At 30.2% G+C, this 26025-nt stretch overlaps 1 protein-coding gene across 2 annotated transcripts in view; it reads right to left on the bottom strand.

The window, feature by feature from the left end:
* Nucleotides 1-2830: 2830 nt before the first annotated feature.
* LOC119661829 overlaps nucleotides 2831-26025 on the bottom strand; it is a 205993-nt gene continuing 182798 nt past the window's right edge. The window contains exons 3-7 of one of the 2 annotated variants that reach the window (XM_038071331.1): nucleotides 22317-22525; nucleotides 14390-14525; nucleotides 7237-7502; nucleotides 3470-3605; nucleotides 2831-3406 (exon numbers count right to left, since the gene is read on the bottom strand). In XM_038071331.1, coding sequence (XP_037927259.1) covers nucleotides 2874-3406; nucleotides 3470-3605; nucleotides 7237-7502; nucleotides 14390-14525; nucleotides 22317-22525 — 1280 coding nt within the window. In that variant the 3' untranslated portion in view covers nucleotides 2831-2873. Of the gene's footprint in view, nucleotides 3606-7236; nucleotides 7503-14389; nucleotides 14526-22316; nucleotides 22526-26025 lie in introns of both variants that reach the window. The other variant, XM_038071330.1, reaches the window with a different exon arrangement.

Below are 26025 nucleotides of genomic sequence, written 5' to 3'. Positions count from 1 at the left end.
TTTTTTTTTTAAATCTTATACGTTTTTGTTGTGACGTCATACACACATCTTATAAGAGCTATATGTCATATAGTATCATCATATAGTATATATTTCATATTCATCAAGAACACTTAAAATTTTATTTTGATTATTTACACATTAAAATTTTAAATTTATGACACTCGTTTTAAGTGAATGAAATATGTCAAAATTTTGATTAAATTTATGTATAATTTTATTTAATTTTTTTTTTTGTTTGCTTTTTTCTTTGATTTGCAAATATTTTTTTTTTTTTGTTATAGTAAATGCATTTTTATGTGATGAAAAAATAAAATTATTTACTTAAATCAGCTCAAATTGGCTCATATGGCCATATTAATACTGAAATATGAAGTAAAAATTGAAAAATTACAGCAATAAAATTTTTATGGCGTTTTTTTTTTGAATATTTGGAATAAAAAATTTTTAAAATTTAAAAATTAAATTTGATTTTTTTTTTTAATATTTTTTTAATTACAATAAATTAAATAATCTGTGCCAAAAAACAAATTAACAAAGCGTTAGCAATAAATTTAGCTTTGAAAATATAAAATAATATTGGCTTTATATGAACAAAAATTTATTCTTATTTAATTTTAATAGAATTAAATTTTTGATTTATAGTTTATATTTAGAGAGACTAAAAAAGAATTATTATATATATAAAAAACTGTAGATTTAATTAAATGATTTTGATGCAAATAATTAATACTGAAATCTAACAACGAAAATCATTATTAGTGCAGTTAATTTAATTATGTATAGCTGTGGTTTATGTGCGAACGCATTTGTGTAGTAGAATAATGCTGTGTATGCCGAACTTGAGTAAACCTAACATTATTGCTTATTATTGACATTGTTTATTGTCAATGCTATCAAATTGACAGAGTTTACCTATGGGATACGCTAAGCGGACGAAATTTACCAGAAAATATTTTAAATATCAGTAAAGCCATATACGATAACTACAAGAGTCGAATGAACTATGCAGAGTATCTTACCAATCCTTTTGAAATAAAGAGTGGAGTTCGTCAAGGCAGCGTACTTTTGCCGCTCCTTTTCATACTGACATTGGTGGGACTTATGATTCAAAATTTTCACATATAAATAAAAATGAAATAAATACTATATAAAAAATGGGTAGATCAAAGCATGTTGAATTAGTTCATTTCAATATGTATATCTGTGGTTTATGCTTTCTTTCAATTATAACAAAGCAAGCGAATGTAAAAACTAAAACGATTTGAAGAAAACACCAAGTTTAAGTAACACAAGTCAAATCGAAACAATCGAAACTCCAAAATCGAAACATATTTTCTGAAATATAATGACTGTTAAGCTGTATAAGCTAAATGATTTAAGATAATTTTGACAGAGATCGATAAGTATGAGAAAGCAAGGCATGAAGGAGAGAGGAGGTGAAAGAGAGAGATGTGAGAAACAGCTGTGAGAGAGATGAATGCATGAGAAACAGCTATGAGAGAGAGAGTTATGAGAAAGAGATGTGTGAAAGAGTAAGATATGAGAGAGAGTGGTGTGAAGGAAAGAGGTAGTGAGAGAGAAAGGGAGAAAATGGTAGAAAAAGTAAAGTAAATGAGAGCAAAAGTGAGAGAGAAAATGTGAAATAGAGAGTGAACAGTACACTGAGAGAGTTAGAGTCTAACGCTAACGCTAACAACACACTGAAGCTATTATCAAATCCAAATGTATCTTTTAATACAAGATTCGAAACCTCACATCAGTTTAATTGAAACCGTATGGAATTTAAAAGGATATTAATAAATAAAAAATCTTAGTAAGTGGAAAATTAAAATAACTTAGATTTGGTTGAATTAGCTGTCTTGTGTATAGAATTCGAAATAGGCGGATGTGTGTTTTTATAATGCAAAGTTTTTGTTAGATGGTATATTCTTGGAAGAACGTAAGGTTTTTGTAAGCAATCCTCTTTATTGTAATATTTTATGATATAAAAATCTGAAGATATAAAATTAACAAAAATAGAATATATAAGTTCAATATACAGATAAAATTTAATAAATCACAAACGCACTGCCTATGGTATAAAAAGTTGTGGAAAGGATTGAAGTTAAATAATCTGTAGATTAGGTACTAAAAAAAGTTTGTGATTATATTACAAAAAAAAGTATATATGAGATAGGTGTGTGTACTCATAAATGCATAGTACCCTCCACAAAATAGAAACATTGTAATAAATAATTTTAATTTAATTAAATTTTTAAAAATTATGAAGTTAGTAAATGCTTTAAAATTTTATATAAAAAATATTTCATATTATTATTATGACAATATATTATTATGTGTTAAACTTAATTACGTTAACATGTGTGTTGGAATTATTTGTTTTATATTTTGCATATTATTTTATATAATTCTAGTAGAAAATATAAAGCGAAGTTGAATATTTAAAAATAATTTAAAAATAAATTTTTGCTTTTGATTTGTAATTGCAAACTGCATTAATATATATCGGTAACTATAATGCATAGATATATATTTTTGTTCACATATAGCCAAAAATTATTTAATTTATTCAAATATAAATTTTTGCACATAACAAAATAGTCGAAGTGTGATATTCTTTAATAAGAATTTTAATTTCAAATAAAATTTTAAATTTAATTAAATATATTAAATTGTGTTCATATTTGGCAAAATAAAGAAAAAAAAAAAATTTTGCTAAATGCAATAAAATTTTATTTCTTCATTTTGATATGAGAATTATAATTTTCTTTGTTTTTTTTTTCATTTATTTAATTTTTCTTTTTTTTTCATTTTTTTTTTGTTGATTATTTTGTGTTTTCTGTGAGGTTATTCCTTCCAGTTTAATGAAGCTACCTTGCAGCGAACAGTTTTAGCGAACTCATTTCTGTTGCTGTAGTCGGAAAATCGGAAGCTGTGTTGAACGACAGAGATGACATTGACAAACTTGGCATTTCCTCATTAAAATCGAAAAGCATTTCTTTCTCAAAGCAAGCGCTTTTTCCATCATTTTTTTTATTCATTTTAATTTGTACAATTTTTTGTTCTTGTTCTTGTTGATTCTCAAAATGATGTTCCTGTTGCTCATTTCTTCCATGATTTTCATTTTCATCTCGTAGATTTTTTTCCGTTTCATGTTTTTCCTGCTCAGCAGAGAGTTGTTGTTGTTGTTGCTGCTGTTGCTGTTGTTCATGTTGTTGCTGTTTTTGTCGTTGTTGTCGTAGTTTTTTAATATCTTGTACACGTTTTCTTAAAAGTTGTTGAACCAACAATTGTTGCCATAAATGCAACTGCTCTAGGCAGCCGGTAGCAATTGTTGCCGCCAACAACAATACAATGAAGCTGGGTGCATTTGCAACAATGACTGAATCCGTTTTGCTGGCTGCTGCATTTGGTTGAATGAAAAACGATAAGATTTTGGTAACAAATATTTCCCGGAATGACATACCTTGAACGGGATCGGCACGGGAATTGCTAGCATAAACTGTTTCACGTGATTCGAGCACTGGTGCCTTTTGTGGCCGATCACCTTCTACGGACTCTTCGTTGCTTCGCCAATAAAATGTTGATAAGGAGGCGACACACTATTTTCAAAAGGAAAAAAATATTTATTTTTATTTATTTAGTTTTAAATATAATTATATTTTTAATATTAATAAAATATAATAATTATACATATAAAATTTTTATTTATTTGTGAGATAAAAATTAATTTTAAAGTCAACTAGGAATAAGGAACTCGACTGTTAGGTCCTTCGTCCTAATATAAAAATTTTGATTTTGACTTTAACATGACAATAGCGATTATTTTTACTTAAATAAAAACTGTAGTATTTATTACAGAGGATTCGAAAAGTAGTAAACTACAACGAAAATTTATTTTTTTGTTATATACACACTACAATCTTATTTTAATTAATTAAATTTTTGGCTGACCATACAGCTGTTTCGAATATTGCCAAATATCCATCCTTAGTGGTCTTAGAATTATTTATTAGATTTAAATATTCGTTGTGGTAGTTCACTACCTTTCGAAACCTCTCAATTATATATATATGTGTGTTAAATTTATTTCTTTTTTAGATACTAAAAAAAAAATTCCGATCTCTATTTGTTTACTATTTATTCATAAGTAGTGAATACTCTATTGATGGAACACACATCGTCCATAAACTTTTATCTATTTAAATGGGTTGACTGCTCATGAATGTCAGGAATTGGAAGGGGATACCTGCCTCAACACCACACTGTTCTTCACATTTGCATCGGCACACTGTGGCAATGGACGCTCTTGGAACTCCAAGCAACTTCACTGCTAACAGTTGAAGTTATGTGTGTTGGGCATAACTTCTACTTGCTGAGGAGCGAGGCCTGTCTAACTCGTCTACTGATCTTTGGATCATAGCATCAGTTGGAAAATGCAAATCCACATCAAATGATTGTAAATGAATACAATCATTCTACACGTGTACTCTATTTTTTCTTTAATGAAAAGAAGTCAAGACAGCCAAAGCTCCAGGCACTGACGCCCGTAGTACCAGATTTTCACCTCCAGTTGACTGATCAAAAGGAAATAAGTTTTTCCAAAAAAATTATCTATTAAGCTAATTTTCAAAATATATCAATCGAATAGGGGTGGTCGCTCAATAGAACTCTTTTATCCAATAAGAATTATTGGATATTTATTTACTTCCAAAAACAAAAAACATATGTATTGTATAAGATTTTCTCTGGGAACGTTACGTAAAATTTATAGGTCATTTCTTAGTACGTTTCCTTGGCGTAAAATTTTTTTTTGTAAGTGTTTTAAATTTAAGAAACGCTTTATTTTTTATCAAACATTCTTTATATATTAATTATATATGTAAGTGAATTTTTTACAAAAATAATTTCAGTATATAAAGTTTTTTAATAAAATTCTAGTGATTAATCATTTATAAATCTACATATTGTATTACCATATAATATTCTATTTATGTTTTTCTATATGCAATCATATGCAATAATAATTCTATATCTTCTATAAATTTATTTTTCTCTTACATAAAATTTTTCTCTTTTTATTCTACAATTAATACATATCTGAAGCTTTATTTACCCATACAAATATTTATTTGTTTAATTTTTCTCAATTTCTATCATATATTATATCATATTTTATCACTTTCTTCTACATATATCCATTACAAATTATTTTTATCTATCTTTATCTTTCTTTTTTAGCCTATATATACGATATTTATTTATTTTTTTCTCTTTTAACACTCTTCATTGTTTTCAATCTCTTTTTACGCTTTCTTTTTCTTTCACCACCGTCCACTTTTCTTTCTTTCTCTTTTAAAACTCTCTGCTTATTTTTTATTTAAATTCTTTCAATTATCCGCCAGAACCCATTTCCTCAATGTTATTTATACCAGTAAATATGGATCATAACCAGTGCTGTAATCCGTGTTCACTGGTTCGATACTCTGAACTATTGATGCTAAAGTCTCTAAATTCTTATTCAAAATTTTTGATTACATATCGTTTTAATATGTTTTCTTTTCACTCAGTTATCTCATTATTTTTATTTTTTCTTCTATTTTTTATACGCTTTCTATTTACTTTGCAATTTCTTTTCTTCTGCATTTTTTTTTATATATTCTTTTCTTTTGCATTTTTTTTTTTTTGAGTTTACAAGTCATTCTTCGTTTTATTAGTATGGCCCTGTTAACCACAGTTTTTAAATTCATAGCTGTTAGTTCTGTTTTTCGCTTTTTTTCTTTATTTCTTTTGCATTCTTTTACGTTCACTTTCGCCTAACTTGCTTTTTCTTCTTCTTTTGCCTTCCTAAAATTGCAATTATGTATATAAATCGTTCTTTGTGCTGAATTATAATTATATCTACATTATGATTCATCGTTTGCTTGTATTGTTTCTTATTATTTGTAGTTTTCAATTCTATATTTTTCCATTATCTTTCCTTTCCTTCCTTTCGTTTTCACTTTCTTTATTCCTTATGTTTATTTTGTATTACCTATTGCTTTATATTTTTTATATTTCAATTTCTTTTTTTTATATTTTGTTTTTGATCTTCTTTGTTTGTTCTGCATCTACTTCTTTATATCTTCTTCTTTATATTTTATATTTACTTCTTCTTAGTCTTCGTCTTCTTCTTCTGATGTTCTTTATATCTGTTCCTTATAATATATATTCCATTTTAACCGCCTCTTGTTTACTTACAATCCGTCCTTAACCCCTATACTGTATTCTTCTTTTGTTTGTTTGTTTGTATTGTCTCTTATCATCAACAGTTTCTGATTGCATATATTTCTATACTCTTTTTCTTTTTTTTGAATTCGGTTTTTCGTTTTGATTTATTCTTTTTATCTTTCTCTCTATTACTGTCCTATCTATTTCATTATTTTTTTATTTTATTTTTTCTATATTCATTTAATTCTTCAGTTTTATAGGTCCATTGTTACACAAAATGATTCCTTTTGATTCATTTGTGTTGCCTAATCCCTACAATTACGAGTAGTTTTTTCTTTTCTCGTGCTAATTACTTTTTCTCCATTTTCCTGTTTGTTCTTGAAGTTTACTTATCGTTTAATTTCTATATTTTTCATTTTTCGTATAAGAACTCTTTATTTATTTAAATTCTATAACCTGCGATAACTCAGTTCCGGCCTTCAACTTTATCTGTGCTTGTATACAGGTATGTTTTTGCCAGTATTTTTGCTACCTACACATTGTTGTTATTATTGTTATTATTGTTATTATTATTAATATCATTAGTCTCTTTTATCTTCATTGTATTATAATTATTTTTAGTCATATTATGTTATACTAAGTTACCTAAATATATTGTTTGCTTTGAAATAAAGCTGAAACTAGTTTCTTTATTTTAGAAAACGACTTCTGCATTATATTTACTATTAATACAATACTATATGCTAATAAAATAATTATAATAAATTATATTATAATTATATTATTAGTATTTATAATTATAATTATAAATCAACAGACGATTATATCAGTCATCACCGTAAGTTCTTAATTTATACTAAATACAAAATTATTATATGTTTATATGTTTATTACAAACATCTAAACGAAGATCTAACTAACTAACTGACTGAACTATATTAAATACAAATTATTTCAAATTATTTTGTAACCATAACTTTATTAGAAATTTCTTTCCATTATTTAAATAGCGTCAATGCTCACCTTAAGTTTCATGTCACCATTGCGAAAATGATGTTGCTCTACCCGAAATTGCAGACCCAATATGGACGTCTCCAAGCCCTCTCGGCCCGACACCATTGTGTCATATTTGCGAAGGGTGTTTGGCTCGGCGGGTTCTCCATTAACAAACCATGACAGTTGCACGGCGGGCTTGGAACGACCGGCAGTACAATTGATACGAACCCAATCGCCAATTTGATAACGCGGACGACCACCGCTAATTTTTGGAGGCCCTTGATCTGGCAGGGCTGTAATGGAAAAAGCAGAACAAATTAATAAAACGTTTCTTTTAGTACGGATTTGGGACAATTAAAACTTAAACACAATGAATATAAATTGGAAAAGAAAAATATGCAAAGAAAGTTTTGCTACGGAACTTTCATCAAATTTTAAATAATTTCATTTATTGTTTCAGTATCTTGTGTCGCTTATTTGTTTCTGTCTGTGCACTCGCCTCTCTAGAATTTGTCCTCCATAATGCGTTTAAAAGTTTTCGTTTTAAACGCGATTGAAAGGACAAACAAATGGAAGAGAAGCTCAAATTGAAAAGCCAAAGCTGTGACGAACACGTTTCCAAGTGTCCTAATACTTCAACTTGTATCTGCAGTCGAACAAAAATCCGGCACAAAGTCCAGAAGATGGAAATTGCTCAAAGTTTTGCGAAATTAAAAAAGGAAACTCAATATGCTGAGCTAGAAAATGCATATTGCAGAAATGCAATAGACTCTGGAGTAGACTCTGTTTGTTCAAAGCGACTGGAGCCTTGAAATACATGCATACTCTGCTCAAGCGTTTGTATCCTTTGTGAACGTTTATACGCACATTAAGCAATTTGTCGCTATGAAATAATGTTTTCGAATAGGTCACTGGTTGTTCGTAAATAAAAATTGTGCCAGGCTTAAGGAAAATATGAATTAAGGGTAATATTGTGTACATATTTTTCTTCTTCAATTTATACTCAATTCATTTCTACGTCCCCAATAACAAAAATGGCTATTATTGTGCCATTTTTTAGAAAAAATAATATAATTTGGCGTTCAGGTGCCAAATCATTATCACAACCAACCGGTATAGACCGGTTATTATCATTATTTCTTTTCATTCGTATATTCCATAAGTTCATAAAGTCATAAAAATAAAATTTTTCCTTGCTTAGTTAACACAAAAAACTACACAAAACTCTAAAAAAATATTAAATGGATTTTGAATCCATTGCCATCAAATAAAAATCCTTTGATTTTTCTTCTCCATTGACTTTTCTGAAAATGGCATATCGGAATTTGTTTTCTTGCTTTAGGAGTTCAACTTTGATTTTTGTCTTTCGATATAAAAGTCCGTGAATCAAAAAGACTGCGATTCGTCCTTGTTCACGTGTGGAGTTACCCTTTGTTCCTTCTCGAAAACTGAGTCCTGTGAATTTCAACTCAATCCATATCGCATATGTGCTTTGTTAATTGTTTTATTATTACAATTAATGTCAATTTTTTGTTGGCAATATTACCCTCTTTTATGAAGTTTTGCTTTTGAATCCATAGAGGACCATTCACCAAAAAAAAGCTGAAGCAGTTTGATTGAAAGTGCAGAACAATAAAACAGTTTGTGCATTTTTGGGTGAACTGGAATTGGGTGAATTGGTGTCGGCGTAAATATTTGTTTGATATGTTAAAATGGTTAAGCGACAGAAGCAATGAAACAGCGGAAACACAAAATTTCTACAAAAAAAATAAAAATGCCAAAAAAAAATATGGACTTCGGAATAGTGTAGGTTTGTACAGGTTCAGGACATAAGGACCATGCATTTATATAGAAAACTACCTGGCAGGGAATATTGTAATCTTTGCAATGAGTTGGAATATAAAATAAAGCAGATTAGATAGAGTAAGGACTTATTTCAGGCCTTCCTGTTAAAGACTTAATGACACGTTAAAATCAAAGCAGATTAGAAAGAGTAAGAACTTATATCAAAGCAAAGTTTTAGAATCAAAGCAGATAAGAACGAGTAAGAACTTATAACCAGCCATACCATCTAAATCCATATCTTTAATTTAGCGCTACGAAAGCAAAGAAAAAGTGAGAGCCAATCATAGCTTTAGACCAAATTACATAACTTACAATAATTTTTTGTAGATGCAATGATCTTTCGATCGTTAATAGTAACTAATGAAATAATCGTATTGAATATTCAGCACTGAAAAAAATTCGTTCAGAGAAATTTTTACCAATTAGACTAAACGTATTAAATGCTGAACGTATTAAACAATAAACGTATTAAACGTTAAACGTATTAAATGTTAAACGTATTAAACTGAACGTGTTAAAAGCTAAACATGTTAAACGTTTAAGCGCTGGCCGTACTAAATGCTAAACCTATTAAATGCTGAACGTATTAAACAATAAACGTGTTAAACGTTAAACGTATTAAATGTTAAACGTATTAAAGGCAGAGTATAATAAACGCTAAACGTATTAAAAACTGAACGTGTTAAAGGCTAAACACGTTAAACGTATTAAGCGCTGACCGTACTAAATGCAAAACATACTAAATGCTAAACATATTAAATGCTAAACGTGTTAAACACTGAACGTATTAAATGCTGAGCGTGTTAAATGCTTAATATCTTAAATACTAAACGTATTAAACACTGAACGTAGTAACACTGAACATATTAAATTTTGAAAGTGTTAAACGCAAAACGCATTGAACGCTAAATGTGGTTAATCCCGAACGTGTTAAACGCTGAACGTGTTAAACCCTGAATATATTAAACGATGAACATATTAAACACTAAACATATTACACACTGAATATTTTATACAGTTTCTTGTTTAAATCCTGTATTGGTTTTAACGACCCATATTATGAATAGACAATTATCAAAGGCCTAAAAGCACCATAATCTAAATAGATCTATTATTTATAGCGTTGATATTTAAATTTTTATATTTAGATTTTAGAGTTTAACACTATTTAGAGCTTGTTGTTATATTATGTATGTTAGATAGCACACTAATACCATCTAAGTGATGAAACTTTTGTCTGAAGACCTTTCAAAATTCATTTGACATAAATGACAGACCTCAATGTTGAAAAGCACACCAGTGATTTGTAAAGTAACTTTATAGATATAGCTCTTGAATCGATCCTACTGAGCAAAAGTGTTTTACTTTGCAAATTTTTTCTCTTTCAATTTCCTGATAATCTTATTTCAGTGTAAGTTCATAGAAAGGTTTAGAACCAATTAAGAGATATATTGACACACTTTAAACTAAATATATAATGCTTTAAATAATATTTCTATTGATATTTAGCATATAATTAGTGCTGAATTAGAATTTGGACCATGTTCAATATATATTATACAGTATCATATACTCACATGAGTAAATATTATTATATTTAACGTTAATTTGTTTTTTGTTGAATGTGACACTGGAAAGTGGAAGGGTGCGAACAGTAATGAAACAACAGCAACAAAAATTTAATTAATTTATTAAAATTTAGCTGACCACATAGAAGACTCTTCCGAGTATTGCCAAGTACTTATCATCAGTGATTTTAGGAAATAATTGAATATATATTTAAGTCGTACATAATTTGTTGGATTGTGAGATTAATATCTTTGTTGAAATAATTTATTTATGTATATATATTATTGTTTTTGTAGGCATCGATTAAGTTTCTTGCTGGGTCAAGTTTTGCAATTGCCGTTATGTGGCAGCAGTTATCAAATTGGTGGTCTGGTGGTCTGGTGGTCTGTTGGTCTGTTGGTGGTGCTCAGCAGCAACATGTGTGATGTTTCTATAATAAAAATTACCGGAAAAACACTGGACTGGCTACATTTGTTTGTGCGCGCATTGTTTCTGGGTTTTTGATTGAAGCATTTCAATCAACTTTTTATTCTAGGTGCAAAAGTTTTAAATGCAAACAGAGCGCCAGCTTGAGCATCAGCTTGCATGGCAGTTGTGGAAATGGCACACATTTATTCGCACAATGGAAACCGCAATATATAATTTTTCTATAAAACAAAAGATGGCCATTTCAACTCAACTCAGCACGGCAACTACAATAAAAACTGTATGAATTCGTAAAAACTGTGAATAAAATATTTATTTTTGTTCGCATGTATTCGCGTTGTATTTACACTGTTTTCGACTCCAAAAAAATCAAAAAAAATCAAAAAAATTCCAAAAAATAAAGAAAAATAGAGGAATATGCAGAAAAAAATTCAATTTGTTGCCTTAAAACTGTTGTAAAATTAATCAAAGCAACGATTTTGAGTTATAACAGAAAATTTTCCAACGACCCGCATACGAGGAATGCAGGAACACTCGTTCGAAGCCAAAGAAACTATAGGAATTGTACTCGAAATTGGACCCGAAATGAAGCAACAAATACGGAGAGGAGCGAAAGTAACTTAAATAGAAAGCGCAACAAAGCAAATATTAACCATTTTGGGAAGCGGAAAGGAAGCAATAGTTCTAGAAAGACGCCTGCATTACTGGCGGATGCCGTTGGATACGAGAACTAATGCAATATTGAAAGGACCAACCAGGTAATCAAATTGAAGGGTTTTTAATATCACACAAAGAGTAAACATTCACAAAATCATTGCGGAAGTTCAGTTCCCCAAGTAGTCAATAAACCCGGAGTAGTGCAGGAATGTTGTAATGTTGTTGTAAAAATTTTTTTAAATTATAATTATTTCGGTGGGGAATACGAATAGCTTTTTTTTTGTTTTTTTTTTTTTTTTGAAGTTTCATTGTAGAACAATCAAATTTGCTTCATCAGCGACAATCCGAATCTGAAAATGCTTGTTCAGTTCTACATACTCGGGGGGTACTCATGTTCTACAGTTTATTTACTTTTTATTGTTGTAAAAGTATGAATTTATGTACAGAGCATGTAAATTTACTGCCACGAGCAATCGAACTTCAATAAAAATGTCTTTGCCTTTTATTGATGACGTCAATATCAGTCATAAAATGTCAAATGTCTGCTAGTGGAGTTGATGCTGTTGCACATTATTTCATAGATACTGGAATGCGAATGCAATTTGTCTTAACAATATATCAATAAATCAATGCAGTTGCAATAATATCTTAAATCATCAATAATATCAGATAAACTATTTTTTACTTATATAGACAATAAACTACAATTGGACCATAAAGTGCGTCAGCGAACTTTGTCAAATTATTAAATCAAGCCATTTTATAATTAAATTATGTAGTTCACATTTATTTAGGATCTTAAAGTTGTATTCTTTTGTAGAATACTTAACTATTAACTAATATCTTCTGCATATATAAGAACTTAAATTTCAAAGAAATTGAAATTGAAAAAAAATTTGATAAAAAGAGAAAATAGTGTAAAAAAAAAGTTTTTGAAATCTACAATCGAAGAGAAAGAAGTTTGAGAACGAATCTTAAAGAAAAATATATAAAGAATCCACAAAATATCAATTTTCAGGGATAGTTAAAAACTGAAGTGTGAAGAACGACAAGCCCCTCCATTTTTGAGAAAAACGTTGCAGCAACAAAAAAATTTAAGGTGGTCTAAAGAAATATAAGTGCTTCCATTTGTTAGGAAGAAGTTTTAACAAGAATGGTCTATGAGATAGCCTAAGTGATGATAAGTCCTTCCGTTTAGTAGGAAAAAGTTTTAACTACAAGAATCTAAGAGGAATCTTAATGGATAATAAATTTCTCCGTTTATTAGAAACAAGTTTTAGCTACAAGGGTCTGAGGAGATAGCCTAAAGGAAAATAAGTCTTTCCGTTTTCTAGGAAGAAGTTTTAACAACAACGGTCTATGAAAAAGTCTAAAGGAAGTCAAGTCTATCGCTTTTTTTTAAAGAAGTCTCTCCGTTTTTTAAGAAGAAAGTTTAGTACTGAAGGAAGCATTCAAGTCATATCAAAGAAAATTCTTTCTTAATTTCTACTTCTTATACCGACAGTAAAATTCGATTAAACTCTTTAAAAAGGCATACGAAATTATTGCTAAGAGGTTAGAGAGACAGGAACTATGGAGTAATTTATTCTTTGTTATATAGTTTAAGTGAATTAAGCTAGCTTAATATTAAGCGTTTTGAACTTTTCTTTCTATCCTTAATTCTATAGTGAATATTTAACTCTCGGCTATAGGCTCTTTGTTGATCAAGCATATAGCAGAATTTTTGTCACGTATCATTTTTAACTGATGATGAAATCTTATGGATAATTTCACAATGAGGTTTTATTTTAAATTACTTACTTGCTTACTTACTGCTATTCTTCTCTCCTAGTGGAGCATAGGGCCACTAGGGAAGAAGGTTCAAAGTTGTGAGACATCTACTTAAAATCTATTAGATGTTTTTGAGAATTAACTACTTTATTAAAAAAATTTGTTTGTTGAAAGTTTATATATACAATACTTGTTTGGAAAAAGTTTGGAGACTGACTTCCATGCAAAAAGAAAAACTCTACACTCTCTATGTTTAAAAATCGCTTAATGAATTAAACCAGTTTTATTTCCAAATTCAATTGCAATAAATCTACACATATTCTGAAACTAGTTTACATTAAACGAGTCTCAGTGAAAGCAGAAAGCATTTTTATTAATATTATTAGAAGTCATTGTATATGGTCAGAGTATTAGATCTATTGCGCTATAGCATACCAGTTGAGATCGCTTATTTATGCTATTTATTTAAAAAAACGAAGTCGTGTGACTCTCATATTCATTAAAAGTGAGAGTAAAAAGAGCTCAGCTATATATTTGATTTTCAAAGAGTCTGCAGCCGATAGCCGAAATTTCATTGGAGTAATCAAGCGTGGCGTGGGTAACTTATCTATTCCATGCATTTATTGATATACTAAACTTATACACAAACTATTTTGATTATAGTTTATCTAAATCTTGCTACTTAAGTGCTTATATCAAATAATCAGTAAAATTTTAATGCAAAAAGTTTATCATATTTTACACATCACATCACAACATATCACATCGCATCACATCTCTATGCAATGCTCCTGTGTACGTTTTAACAATAAAATTTTTATGTGGCAGAAGTGCATGTTTTTCATAAAATATTTTCCAGATAAGATATTCGCAATAATGAGAGCGAACAATAATAAAATATTTGTATACTTACATACGACGATCATATCACTGTGTTCTGTTACGGTTTGGAATGATGGTGCCTCGCCAGAAACTTCACATCGAAAACGACCCGCTGTTTGTAAATTGACATTCCTTAGAGTCACAATGGCATCACTTGAATTATGCAACTGTCAAAATCAACAAAACGAAAAAAAAAAAAAAATGTGAATAAATTCATATAATAAATATTAAAGAATTAAGTAAGAAGAGCATTTGCATAGCACACTTGCAATGGCACTTAGTAGATGCATTGCAGCAAAACTTCGTTCCCAAAAAAAACTCAGTACTCAGTACTCACTAGTCAGTACGTTGTACTCTGTATTCAGTTTATATCCAGTGCACTACCAATCAGTTTATTTACTTTTTGGATTTTGCAACTGGAAAAACTGTATCGCTTTCAAGTGTGCACTATAATTTTTTAAAGCTGACAGATAGAATGTAAGTTTCACTTAACGCAAGTGTCGATAATACAGCACTTTAAGTCCTGATCGAAAGTCCAACGCCAGTTCCCCTCAAGCGCATTAAATCGCTTTGGTGCTCAAATTGCGCTGGCCCCGTTTTTTGGCTTACAACTTATTGGTCGTTGGTCGTTGGTCGTTGCCTTGCAGCGGAGACTCTTTTTACACAATTTTATTGATTGCAATTGTTTGCTATTTGCATTGCTGTTTTTGTAGCTGCGGGTAGGGCTGAAATGTTTTCGGGTGGATTTTATGGAAATAACATCGCAATAATGTACTCCCTCAGCTCATGCATTTTCTTTGTGAATATATGATTTACATAAAACATGAATGCTTTATTGGTTCATACGCAAACTCTACGCGTTTGCAGTATTAAAGCAAAAATTCTATTTTAATTTCGATACAGGGTGCTTCCAATTGTAAAAGTATTGAAAGTTATAAACACAAGTTTTATTGAATGCTATTAATAAATTAAAGTAATTAAAAAAGAACAGTTTAACAGATTGCTCATCGGTGAAGACGAGAGACCTATTAAATTATCTAAATTCGACGTGACGGTTTAAGTCTCTGTTCTTTTATATTAGGGATTCTTGCGAGGAATATGGTAGAAAATCAAGGAAAAATCACTAATTGGGGTACATGGAAGTTATTTAATAGCCTGCCACTGCAACCAACCAGCAAACCAATCAAAAAAGTGAATGGTTTCTTTCAACAATATTTTTATTAATATAAAAAAAATCTTCTTAATATCAGCTAATTATATTAGGAAAGCATTAAAATTAAGGTTCCTATGCACATATACGTCACCTAAGATAAGTGTGACATTAGCAAATATCGAGAAATAGTTCAAACTAGTTGACCTCAAGTCTATTAAGGATAGGTTAGCTTGGAATGGCGGTGTTGTGTCCTAATTCCATTTATGCTCATATAATGGCTCACTGTAGTACCACGGAATAAGATTTTGTACGTACGCCGACTAGATTTCAGCGCAAGATATGACTCTTTTTAAGGTAAAGGTGAACCAACATAACAGTTCTATAAACTTGACAAAATCCCTAATATTGCAAAATGACATCTCGGTAAGGACGGTAAGAAAAGCGAAGATTGAGCTATGCAACTGATATTTTAACTGATACATGAGGTGGCGCACGGTTTCCGTCTCATTCTCAGAGCCACAACTTCGACAAAATCTTTATGAGATAGACCCAATTTAATAGCATATATAATTATTACGAAGTGACCCGTCAACACTGATAACGTGGTACTGAGCAGGTTGCGTTTTCATTAAAGCAGTTAACTAGTACATATTTTCTCTAATTTTCTCCAGTTCAATCTGGAGATCTGAAAAGTGGATTCGTCTGCCCAATTTTGTTTGGCAAAGCTAAGATATTTTTGTTTAATTACCAGTTAATTACCAATTATAAGTGGAACCCCAATATCTGAGAAGTATATGTCTGGGAGCAAAGTGGCAGCCTTGACCAATTTGTCAAAATTAGGAGAATATTAGATAAATGTTGGACAGAGATGATCAATAAATAATGCAAGTATTTAATTAAATAGATCAAGATATTACTTCACTCCCAGAATAACTAAACTATGCATTTTTAAATAAATATTTTACAGCAGAAAATGGCTCCATAATATATTAACTAAAAATCGCTAATATTAAAGGAGTAATAGAGATAAAAACTATACCTTAGTTATTATTACACAGATCAATATAGTGAATATTGATTCTAAAACTGTATAATCCTTAATTTTAGTTCACTCCAGTGGAGGTATTCGCATGAAGTTGAATCAATTTAAAAAGGTAAAGCATGAAAAATATTCCTAATATAATAGACCCAGATCGGTATAGTTGATATTAATCTACAAACGTTTTCTATTTCCATCAATAGATAAGAATAGAATAAATATAATAAATAAATAGAACAGAATAAAATAGAAAAAAATTCATACGACGTTAAGCCACTTTAAAAGGTTAAATAATTAAAAAATTTTCTAATATATGGCATTCAAATCGACATGAGTGACCCCAATATAAAAACTGTGAAATCATTAGTTATTGTTTCCTTCAGTTAGAGCAATTGATTAGTAAAGTATTTATTAGAAGTTAAATTGACTTAAATGTAGAGCACCCAGTTAAGTATGGTTGGTGTTGATGGAAAAACTGTTCAAGAAACCTTCGTTTGAGTTTCTTTTAGAAAAGGCAAAAGATTTATAATATAATCGCATAAAGCTGAATCGAAATAAATAATGAAAGGATAAAAAAGTTGTCTAATATAGTGCACCCAGATCAATGGCGTTGGTATTGTTCTATGAACTATACAACTTATATGCGATAGAATATATATGCTGGCATTCTCATATAATGAATTTACATAAGCACAGCTTTTTAGCATTATGGTATATGGTATAGTACTAAATCCTTCTGAGGTACTTTGGATGGTCATAATATGATTAATATATTTTTTTTTTCTTGTTAGAGTCAGATAAGGGTCATTTGAATGATGTCAATGGCAACAAATCGTATGATATTAGGGGTTAGATGGACTATTCATGTCAACGCAACGTGATATTACACGTCCGGGGAATTTCCGAAATGGGACTTGTGGCTTGTGGTACCAGTTCGAATGAAACCACATATCTATCACATCCATACCTTCAGTTTCAAGTCAAGAAAAATTGATGTTGTCAAAGGGCTTGTGTCCCATCTTATACGTTTTTAAAGAAGTAGAAGTCTACATCCAATGACTTTTTGTATATAGAACGGTCTTTCTGAAGTAATTTATTTTCACTTCCTAAAATGTGACAATTTGTTTACATATGCATCAAACTAAAATTTAGCCTTATCACTGAGAAAACTTCGATATGAAAACTATCACTATGTTATTTCGTAATGGTTTTTCAAAGCTGTAACACGTTCAGTGACTGTTAGACGATCTATATTGTACAATGGCAAATCTTGTACTGAAACCCAAACATATGATGTTAAAATTTCTGTTTGATATATGTTACTAAAATAGTGCTAATAGTGCTACCAAATCAAAACAGCGAAATGGATAACCCTTTATAAACTAGAATCTTAGTTGAGCGTTTGAGTAACAAATAATATAATCTGAATATATTGCATTAAAGGCATTAACGTTAAGCCCTCAGTAAGGATGTTATTTATTTGCATAAAGCATATTAATAATTTTTAAGCATAAAATAAAAATATTTAGAATCACTAAAGCATTTTAAATTACCCCAGTTTTTATAGGACTGAATAAAATCACACAAGCCAATGTATGTAAACATACAAACAATATTTGGATTTATGTACCCAGTTACAATGTGTTTTAAATTGCATATTGTATGTCATTTATTCAAACAAAAACAGTCGAATTTGAGGCTTTAATTCATTTTAGCTGTTATTAAAAATCTAAATAATTTATTGGAAAAACGTATGCAATATTCGAATTCATTAGGACCAACCCATGTAATACGTTGTCGTATTCTCGCCGGCTCACAGTAATATTAGAGTCAAAATTGTTAGCTTAAATTAGGAATAATTAATTGAATTCAGTAACACAAATACCTCAAAGCATATATAATTTAATTAATTACAATTAAAAAGTCATTTCAGTTTTCGGATTTCCAATTTAATGAAACGTGTAATTTGAGAAATTATGCGGATTAAGGAACCGTAACAGCAAACTGCAAATAGACAAGAATCGAATAATATAATTGGTGATTATATGTTTCTCAAATACACTATAAACAGTATCAAGCCAAAGGCTTAAAAAGTCATATGCCAATATGTCACATAAATATATGTGACATATCCAATCAATACTGAAAACTTGAATTGAAAAAGAATAAAATTTAAATAGAAGATATATACAATAAAAAAAAGCAGTTCATAGGTATCGGCTGTTCAATATTAGAGCATTAACTGTTAGTTAAAAACGATTTAAAAACCCTGTCGGATTTTCATTATCTCACAGTTTTCCCTGCTTCTCACATCATGATCAATACTAGTGTGGGATTTTTATCAATTAATAATCAGTTATTAAAATAATTCTGAATCGATATAAACATATATATCATAATTACCATGACAGTCCCTTAACAAAAAATCTTTAGGCACATTTAATTTTAAGGCCTTTTGTGATATCTTGAACATCCGTGACATCTCTAATTCATATCGAATAACCTATTAGATAATAATAACACACCTTAACAATTTTATTAAGTCAACTGTACTCAGCTCTTCCAATTCCTCAAAGAACGAACCACCAGAGAAGTAAGTTCTATACTAAAAGAGAGCCGAGAGAAAGAGAGATCCATTCTCTCATCCTTGCCATATCTAGAGAAGTCCATATTGCGGCTCTCCAATCTAGTTGCATGCATATCTATCAAACAATGAGCTCTGAGAGTGAACATCTGCAGATTGACACACTTTCTTGAATCTTAAAGAAATGATAGTTTAATAAGTAATAATAATAATTAATAAGTAGTTTTTGATGACATCGCAAAAGCAAGGACGTTATCATAGAATGACGAAGCAACACTGGAAGTTTCCTAGAGAAAAGTTATTTTTAAAATCTTTGGTCCTGTACGAGTTGGCAACGACTAACATATCCGAATGAACCACGAGCTGCACAAGCTTTGCTGGCTTCGCTGGCTTGGTCATGTCTTAAGAATGTTAGAAGATGCTCGAGCGAAACAGGTATATGAAACGATAGTTGGAGGAAAAAGGCGTAGAGTTAGACCGTGAAGTGATCAAGTTGAAGGGACACTAACTAGACTCCATGTACAAGACTGGAGAAACCGCGAATGAACCTAAGGCACCTTAGAAGAGACATACTGCGTCAGATCGAACCCCAGTAACGGGTTTTAGGTAATATATTGATATAATTTTAATTACGTTGTTTGGGTTGCTCTATATGCCAGATATTCTCAAATTCAAGAATAAATGCTTTGCAAACAGGATTTTGGTTCTAGTCCTACTAAAGTCTTAATTATCGCTATTATAATTAAATAGTGAAGTTCTGAACACACCTTAAATTGGCGTAATAAATGTCTTAACCTCAGAAACTCAATTAATTAAAAATAATGAAAATATTTGTTTTACCGATTAACTATTATGCGATAAAAACCTTTCAACTGAAAACAATATTGTGTTTGTTTTCGTCAAAATAAACGTTAGAAATCAATTTATTATTTAATTAATTAAATTTTTTAGCTGAACATACACTTCCCTCCAATATTGCCAATCATTAGTGGTCTTTAGTAGTAATTCATTAGTTAATTAATCCGTACATTATTCCGAATCTAATTCGTTGCTCTTTTTAACTTATCATTTATAACAGCTAAGTTAATATATGTAATATATCTGCAGTTTATACGTTGGTTCTAAAAGTAATATAGCAAGTGGAAATGAAAAAATAACGTAACGTAAGCCTACTCTTCATATTAGACAGTATTCACTTCCTAACATTTGTTTTCCGAAAAAATATGTACAGGCTATTAAACTAATAGACTTTTTCAAAGACCTATAATTACTGGCATTTATTGTAAACTAAAATAAGGATATGGTTACTCCAAGAAATTAACCTGATTAAAACATAAAGTTCTTGGTATTAGAAACTACCTCAATATTACCCTATTTTCGTTTTCTCAAAGTTATATTCGACTGGATTTTTGGAACTTTTATCTTCTAAGTTTCTTCGTAGCTTCTGACGCACGGTTTCTATCTAATACGTAATACCCAATGGCCGATAATTTTTGATTAACTTATTTTCAGTGCATTACGCTGTCACTACATCATATAACCTTACTCACTCCCTTTTCTGTTCAAAGTAGAGTTTTTATTAAACTTTACTTTAAAGGAAAACATTTCAACATTTGATACTAGAAACGATCTCAATATTACTCTATTTTCGCTATCTCCAAGGGTAAAAATTCCGACACTGGATGTTTTTAACTCTTACCTATTAAGGTGATTCTTAACGTCTGATATGCGGATGATATCTAATACTTGTAGGTAGTATCACAGAGGCCCATTACTTATGCTAAAGTGAACTCTAGTGCATAAAGCTAACCTTACTTATCCCTTTTTCTGTTGGAAATAGAGTTCTTGTTAAACTTTATCTTTAAAGGATAAGGTTTAACTATACCTCGGCTCACTCTACAGTACCAGAGTTCGATATTTATTGAGTTAATGTTTTCTTTGTGTAAAATATACTTAAACTTTACCTTTAAAGGGTAAGGTTTAACTATACCTCGACTCACTCTACAGTACCAGAGTTCGATATTTATTGAGTTAATGTTTTCTTTGGGTAAAATATACTTGAATTTCTTTAAAAATATTAACTTCATCGTTTGGATTTACATCTTGAACCACGCTTTACGAGTAGCTGCAGTTTCGATAGAGTATTTTATTGAATTGTACGGTACTAAGTGAGCAACAAACACATATCGATTATGTTTAAATGGCATCCGGTTAAAATCGCGTGCCCAATAAACTTAAATCCAACCACAGAGCAATATATCTTTGGAAAGGTGTTGCTTGCCAGACCCCGCATTTCGGTGTGGCTTATCTGTGAAGTATCGAAGGACAGCCGAAAACATGCTCAGTTCCTTTGGCTCTAATGCAAAACGTTAAGTGGCAAAACGGTGCTGCTTAATCTGGGAACAAACAAAACGACGTGAAGTGCACGGCACGTTCAAAAGCACAACTTGAATTTATTGCACTCTGCGTGCGTTCTAACAATGATCAAATATATTTTTAAAACATTTTAAGTTTATGTGTATATAAAATACAAGAAACGAGCACATTTGTAAATGTGAAACTATTTTTACATATTGAAATTTATTTAACTCTGAACTACATTTGGACAACAGCGATACACTTTCACTTTGCTTTCCCTACTCACACTTTGTCTGGCTTTGTCTGGCACAAAGCCTGCTTGTATAGGAGCTTCCAAGCAACGAAGGGTATATCAATGGTATATGTAGTCTATGTGGACTACATAGAGGAACTGAGTACAGTAGAATAGAGTAGAGTAGAGTAGAGTAGAGTAACAAAAGTAGTCGTTATGACCACCTTAAAGTCGGTACTTACTCGTCTTTGATATTCCAAAAATTTATTGTAAGAAAGTTTTGCTAAAGTTGCTAAATGGAATTTGATAAAGAACTGCACACGTGAAGTGTGCATACACTTCGCTTAAAGATACACGGACGTTGCTTGTCTGCTCTGCAAGGGTCTTGTCTTATGCTTGTTCTTATGCTGACTAACATTCCTGTTCTTATGCATTTTTAGTTTTATTTTTATTTTGATTTTTATTTTTATTTTTATTTTTGATTTTTGTTTAAGTTTTTATTTACTTTGCATTTTTCTTACTTATTTTTTTTTTTTTGTTAATATTTTAAGTGCAAGTCTGCTTGAAATTTTGTTTTACATATAATACTTACGTCCACTGAAACACCTGGCAGGAGAAACGTTTGAGCTGGGGGCATATCTCGAGGTACGTAACGATAAAATTCATTTCCATCCTTGTACCATTTAACTGAATACAATGCCTCGCCGTCCAAATCGTAAAGACATTCCAGTTGTGCTGCTGATCCTTTAATCACGTAGTTGGGTATTCGCACTTCGAGCAAGCGAAGACTGTGTGTGCAATCTGCAAAAATAGGAAGAAGAAATTTATGCAAATTAATACAAGCAAAATTAACGGAAAGAGTAAATAAATAAATACGCAAACGTCTGCGTTTCTTTTTCGGTATCTATGGAATGGCTCTAGTGCGAATGGTCTATGAAGCCCACATCTATTTCGAAACACAAATTAGCAAAGTTTCTCATTTGTTGATTGATTATTAATTAACAAAAAGGAAAAGCAAAGACGTAGCTCATTCATTTCTACCTTGAAATGGCTTCAATAAAAAGTTTATGCACAAAGTTTACAAAAGTTAAAGTGAGGGAAACTATTTCAGAGAACGGCATTAATGAGCCATGACTTAAGCGAAAGCAATTACAGAAGCAATCAACTTCGGCTTAAACTTAATATTGTAATATTGTATATTTGTGGATTAATTGTGAAAATGTATGCCAATATGTAAATACTAAGATGCAGACAATTGTTATTTAATAGTAAAAATCAATAGAATTACTATATATAACCCTTATCATTGAAAGAAATGAAATCGAGACTTGGTTTGCACTTTATAACTTAAGTTATTATGTACAGACAAAAACAACTTAGTACTAATCACATATGTTTTCAATAAATAATAATCAATAAGCATTCTAGTGATTATCGATAAAAAGTCAATTGGTTCGGAGAATGTAACAGGGTGTAAGTCATTCTAAAATGGACATAGGATGTTATGAGGCCTTACTTTTGTGAATAAGTTCTGATTTTGCAGTGTCTTCACAACACATTTTCATCCGATTAGTTTGTCTCCTAAGTGATAATAGTGTTAAATTATGTGTGTATGTGTCAGACCAGATCAATAGACCCTTATTAGTCTTATTAAACTCATTAGTTCGCCCCATAAGTAATAATAGTGTCGAGTTTGTATGTGTTTTAATAAGTTTTTTTCAACTGCATGGATACATAACCATCAGTTTAAGTCAACTGCTTTTAATATACCAAGCAGAGTTCAATAAGAACTAAAAGATATGAAAATATGTATACGCCACATATCTATGCTGCGTGATATACAACGACGCCATCTTTAAAATCTAGTCCGGATACCTTCTTGTTTTCTCGAAATAAGACTTTAATCTTTCTTCCTCTCTAGACTAATATTTAACCATCAACTTACATGGAATAGCATGCACATTCTTAGAGTCGGACAGATTTAAGCTTTTAGTAATTTTTATCCATTGTTCATAGAAATAAGGTTTCAGCCATATCACATCATGTCTTACAGATGGTTCTAAAGGGTTTAAGTAGCGCACAGCAACTTTTTATATTTTCTCTCTGCCTCTCGATTGATATTCAACCATTAGCTCACATAGAACAGTATGCTCATTCTCAGACTTGGATGAATTTACTAATGTAAATGTTAAGTCTCTTGGGTTTTTATCAATTTTGTACTTCACCAGAGTGACGCTTACATTACTAGTGAAAGATTCTACGTGCCCTTCAGAAGGTTGGCTGTTTACAAAATATGTCCAGTCTTCAATTTTTGAAGACGGTGGCCATTTAAAAACAGTGGCAATATATTTATATTATTATTCATATATTGGTATATATTAATATATAATTTTATTTAGAATAGTTTTTATTGCCGAGTTCTCAAGAACTGCATTTGAGCAGACTTCTAAGCTTTATATATAGTTAACTTTTATCATACTAATAACTAAGCCAAAAATTTGTATAAATACCTTATACCCCACAAATCAGTTGAGATTGTCGTGTACAGTTACAATAACTATATAATATACATATTGTACAATACAAATATGTGATAATAATATATAATTATTGGTAATAATTCGAAGAGCACTGATGATGGGTATTTCACAATAATCGAAACAGATGTATGATCAGGCACAACTTAAATTAATTAAAAATAATATAAAAAGAATTTTTGTTGTTGTAGTTCACTACTGCAGAAAACCTCTAAGAGATACTAATCAGAAAATTCTGAATTTTCTCTTGGTGAATCTAAAACGCTTTTAGGAACTTCAAACATAAAAAGATTGCATAGATTAATAAAAAATAATCTAAGAATTATTACGGGATTATTGACCGGTTACAGTAGATTAAATAATCATCTAACAAAGTTAGAAATTGAATCGAACTCAGACTGCAGATACTGTACAGAAGAGAGAGAAACTGTATACCACGTGTTTGGCGAGTGCTCGGTACTGATGGACAAGCGGAAGAAACACCTTGGAGTGTATTTCATGGATCCTAAAGATTCAAGACTAGAAAATACAGGCTCTATATTGTGTTTCATTAAAGAAATCGGTCTTAGAGAAAACTTTAATTCGATTAAGGGGCACAATAGATCTTTAAGGTCGTAGTGCACTATCCCCTTGTCTCAATAATAATAATTGGTGAATTTCAAATGACTGCGCCAGTAAGGAATGCAAAGCTTTGGCAAAGCCACTATTAACTTTAATATTGGTTTAGTTTTAAATAAGTTTAGTTTGCAACTCCTTTAAAGTTAATTTAGCGAACAACTGATATTTTAAGAATAATTACAAAATCTTATAAAAAATACACGCAAAAGAAATATTATTAGAGTATTTAAGTTTGTGTGCATTGTTTTCATATCGTCCAACTTTGTTAAGGGAAAAGCACAGCAAGAAAGAAAAATATTTAAAAATTTATCAAAAAACTTATGAAGTAATTGCGAAAAAGAACTTTTTGTTTATATTTTCCGTACTTTTATTATTCGCAACAACAATTTTCATTAAATTCACTAAAAAATCTTGGGAAAAACAACAAAATAGTTTTTCTTTTCGTACCGTAATTCGAGAAAGTTTGGCATTTGCCCCATACAAAAATGTCAGAGTAAAAAATTAATGTCTTGGAAGAAACCTTCGCAAACTTAAGAAATCAATTACTGGCAACACAAAGTGAACAATGAAGATGAAAAATATCAAAATTTCTTAAATAACTAATCAACCTAAAAATATAAAATGAACTCAATTAATGTGCATTAAAATTGGACAAAGTTAAGCCACAGAAAATTAAGAAAAATTAATAATTTATCTACCCACTTGAAGATACCTAAGAAGGAACTATACATAATTAATAACTTTCTATTTATAACTTATCCATCGCTCTATGTTACAATGCAAATTAATAAATAATATAGAAGAAATAATTATAATATATAACCTTTTCGATTATGACTATAGACAAATTAATCTGCTTATTTCAACAAATAACATTTTCGGACGAAATATCTTCTGAGGTAAGGACCTGCTATTAAAAGTATTCCCATAATATTTATAATTAGATTTTTTAAAGTAATTACATCAAATTAGACGCAGCGTACACTATATTCTCAATTGATATCCTTTTTTATCATATTATATTATGTTGTTCCCCTGCAACTGAGATATATATTGTAGGTAATATTTTATACTCTCAAGATACGCTTGAGAACCGTAGTCATATATATCAACACTTTACTCCTTATGTTTTTTGAAAAGGCTTAT

The sequence above is a fragment of the Teleopsis dalmanni genome, chromosome X (genome assembly GCF_002237135.1).
Source record: "Teleopsis dalmanni isolate 2A chromosome X, ASM223713v2, whole genome shotgun sequence".
NCBI lineage: Eukaryota > Metazoa > Arthropoda > Insecta > Diptera > Diopsidae > Teleopsis > Teleopsis dalmanni.
The sequence above is the reverse complement of the archived record's forward strand: the minus strand, read 5'-3'. Positions and strand labels throughout refer to the sequence as shown.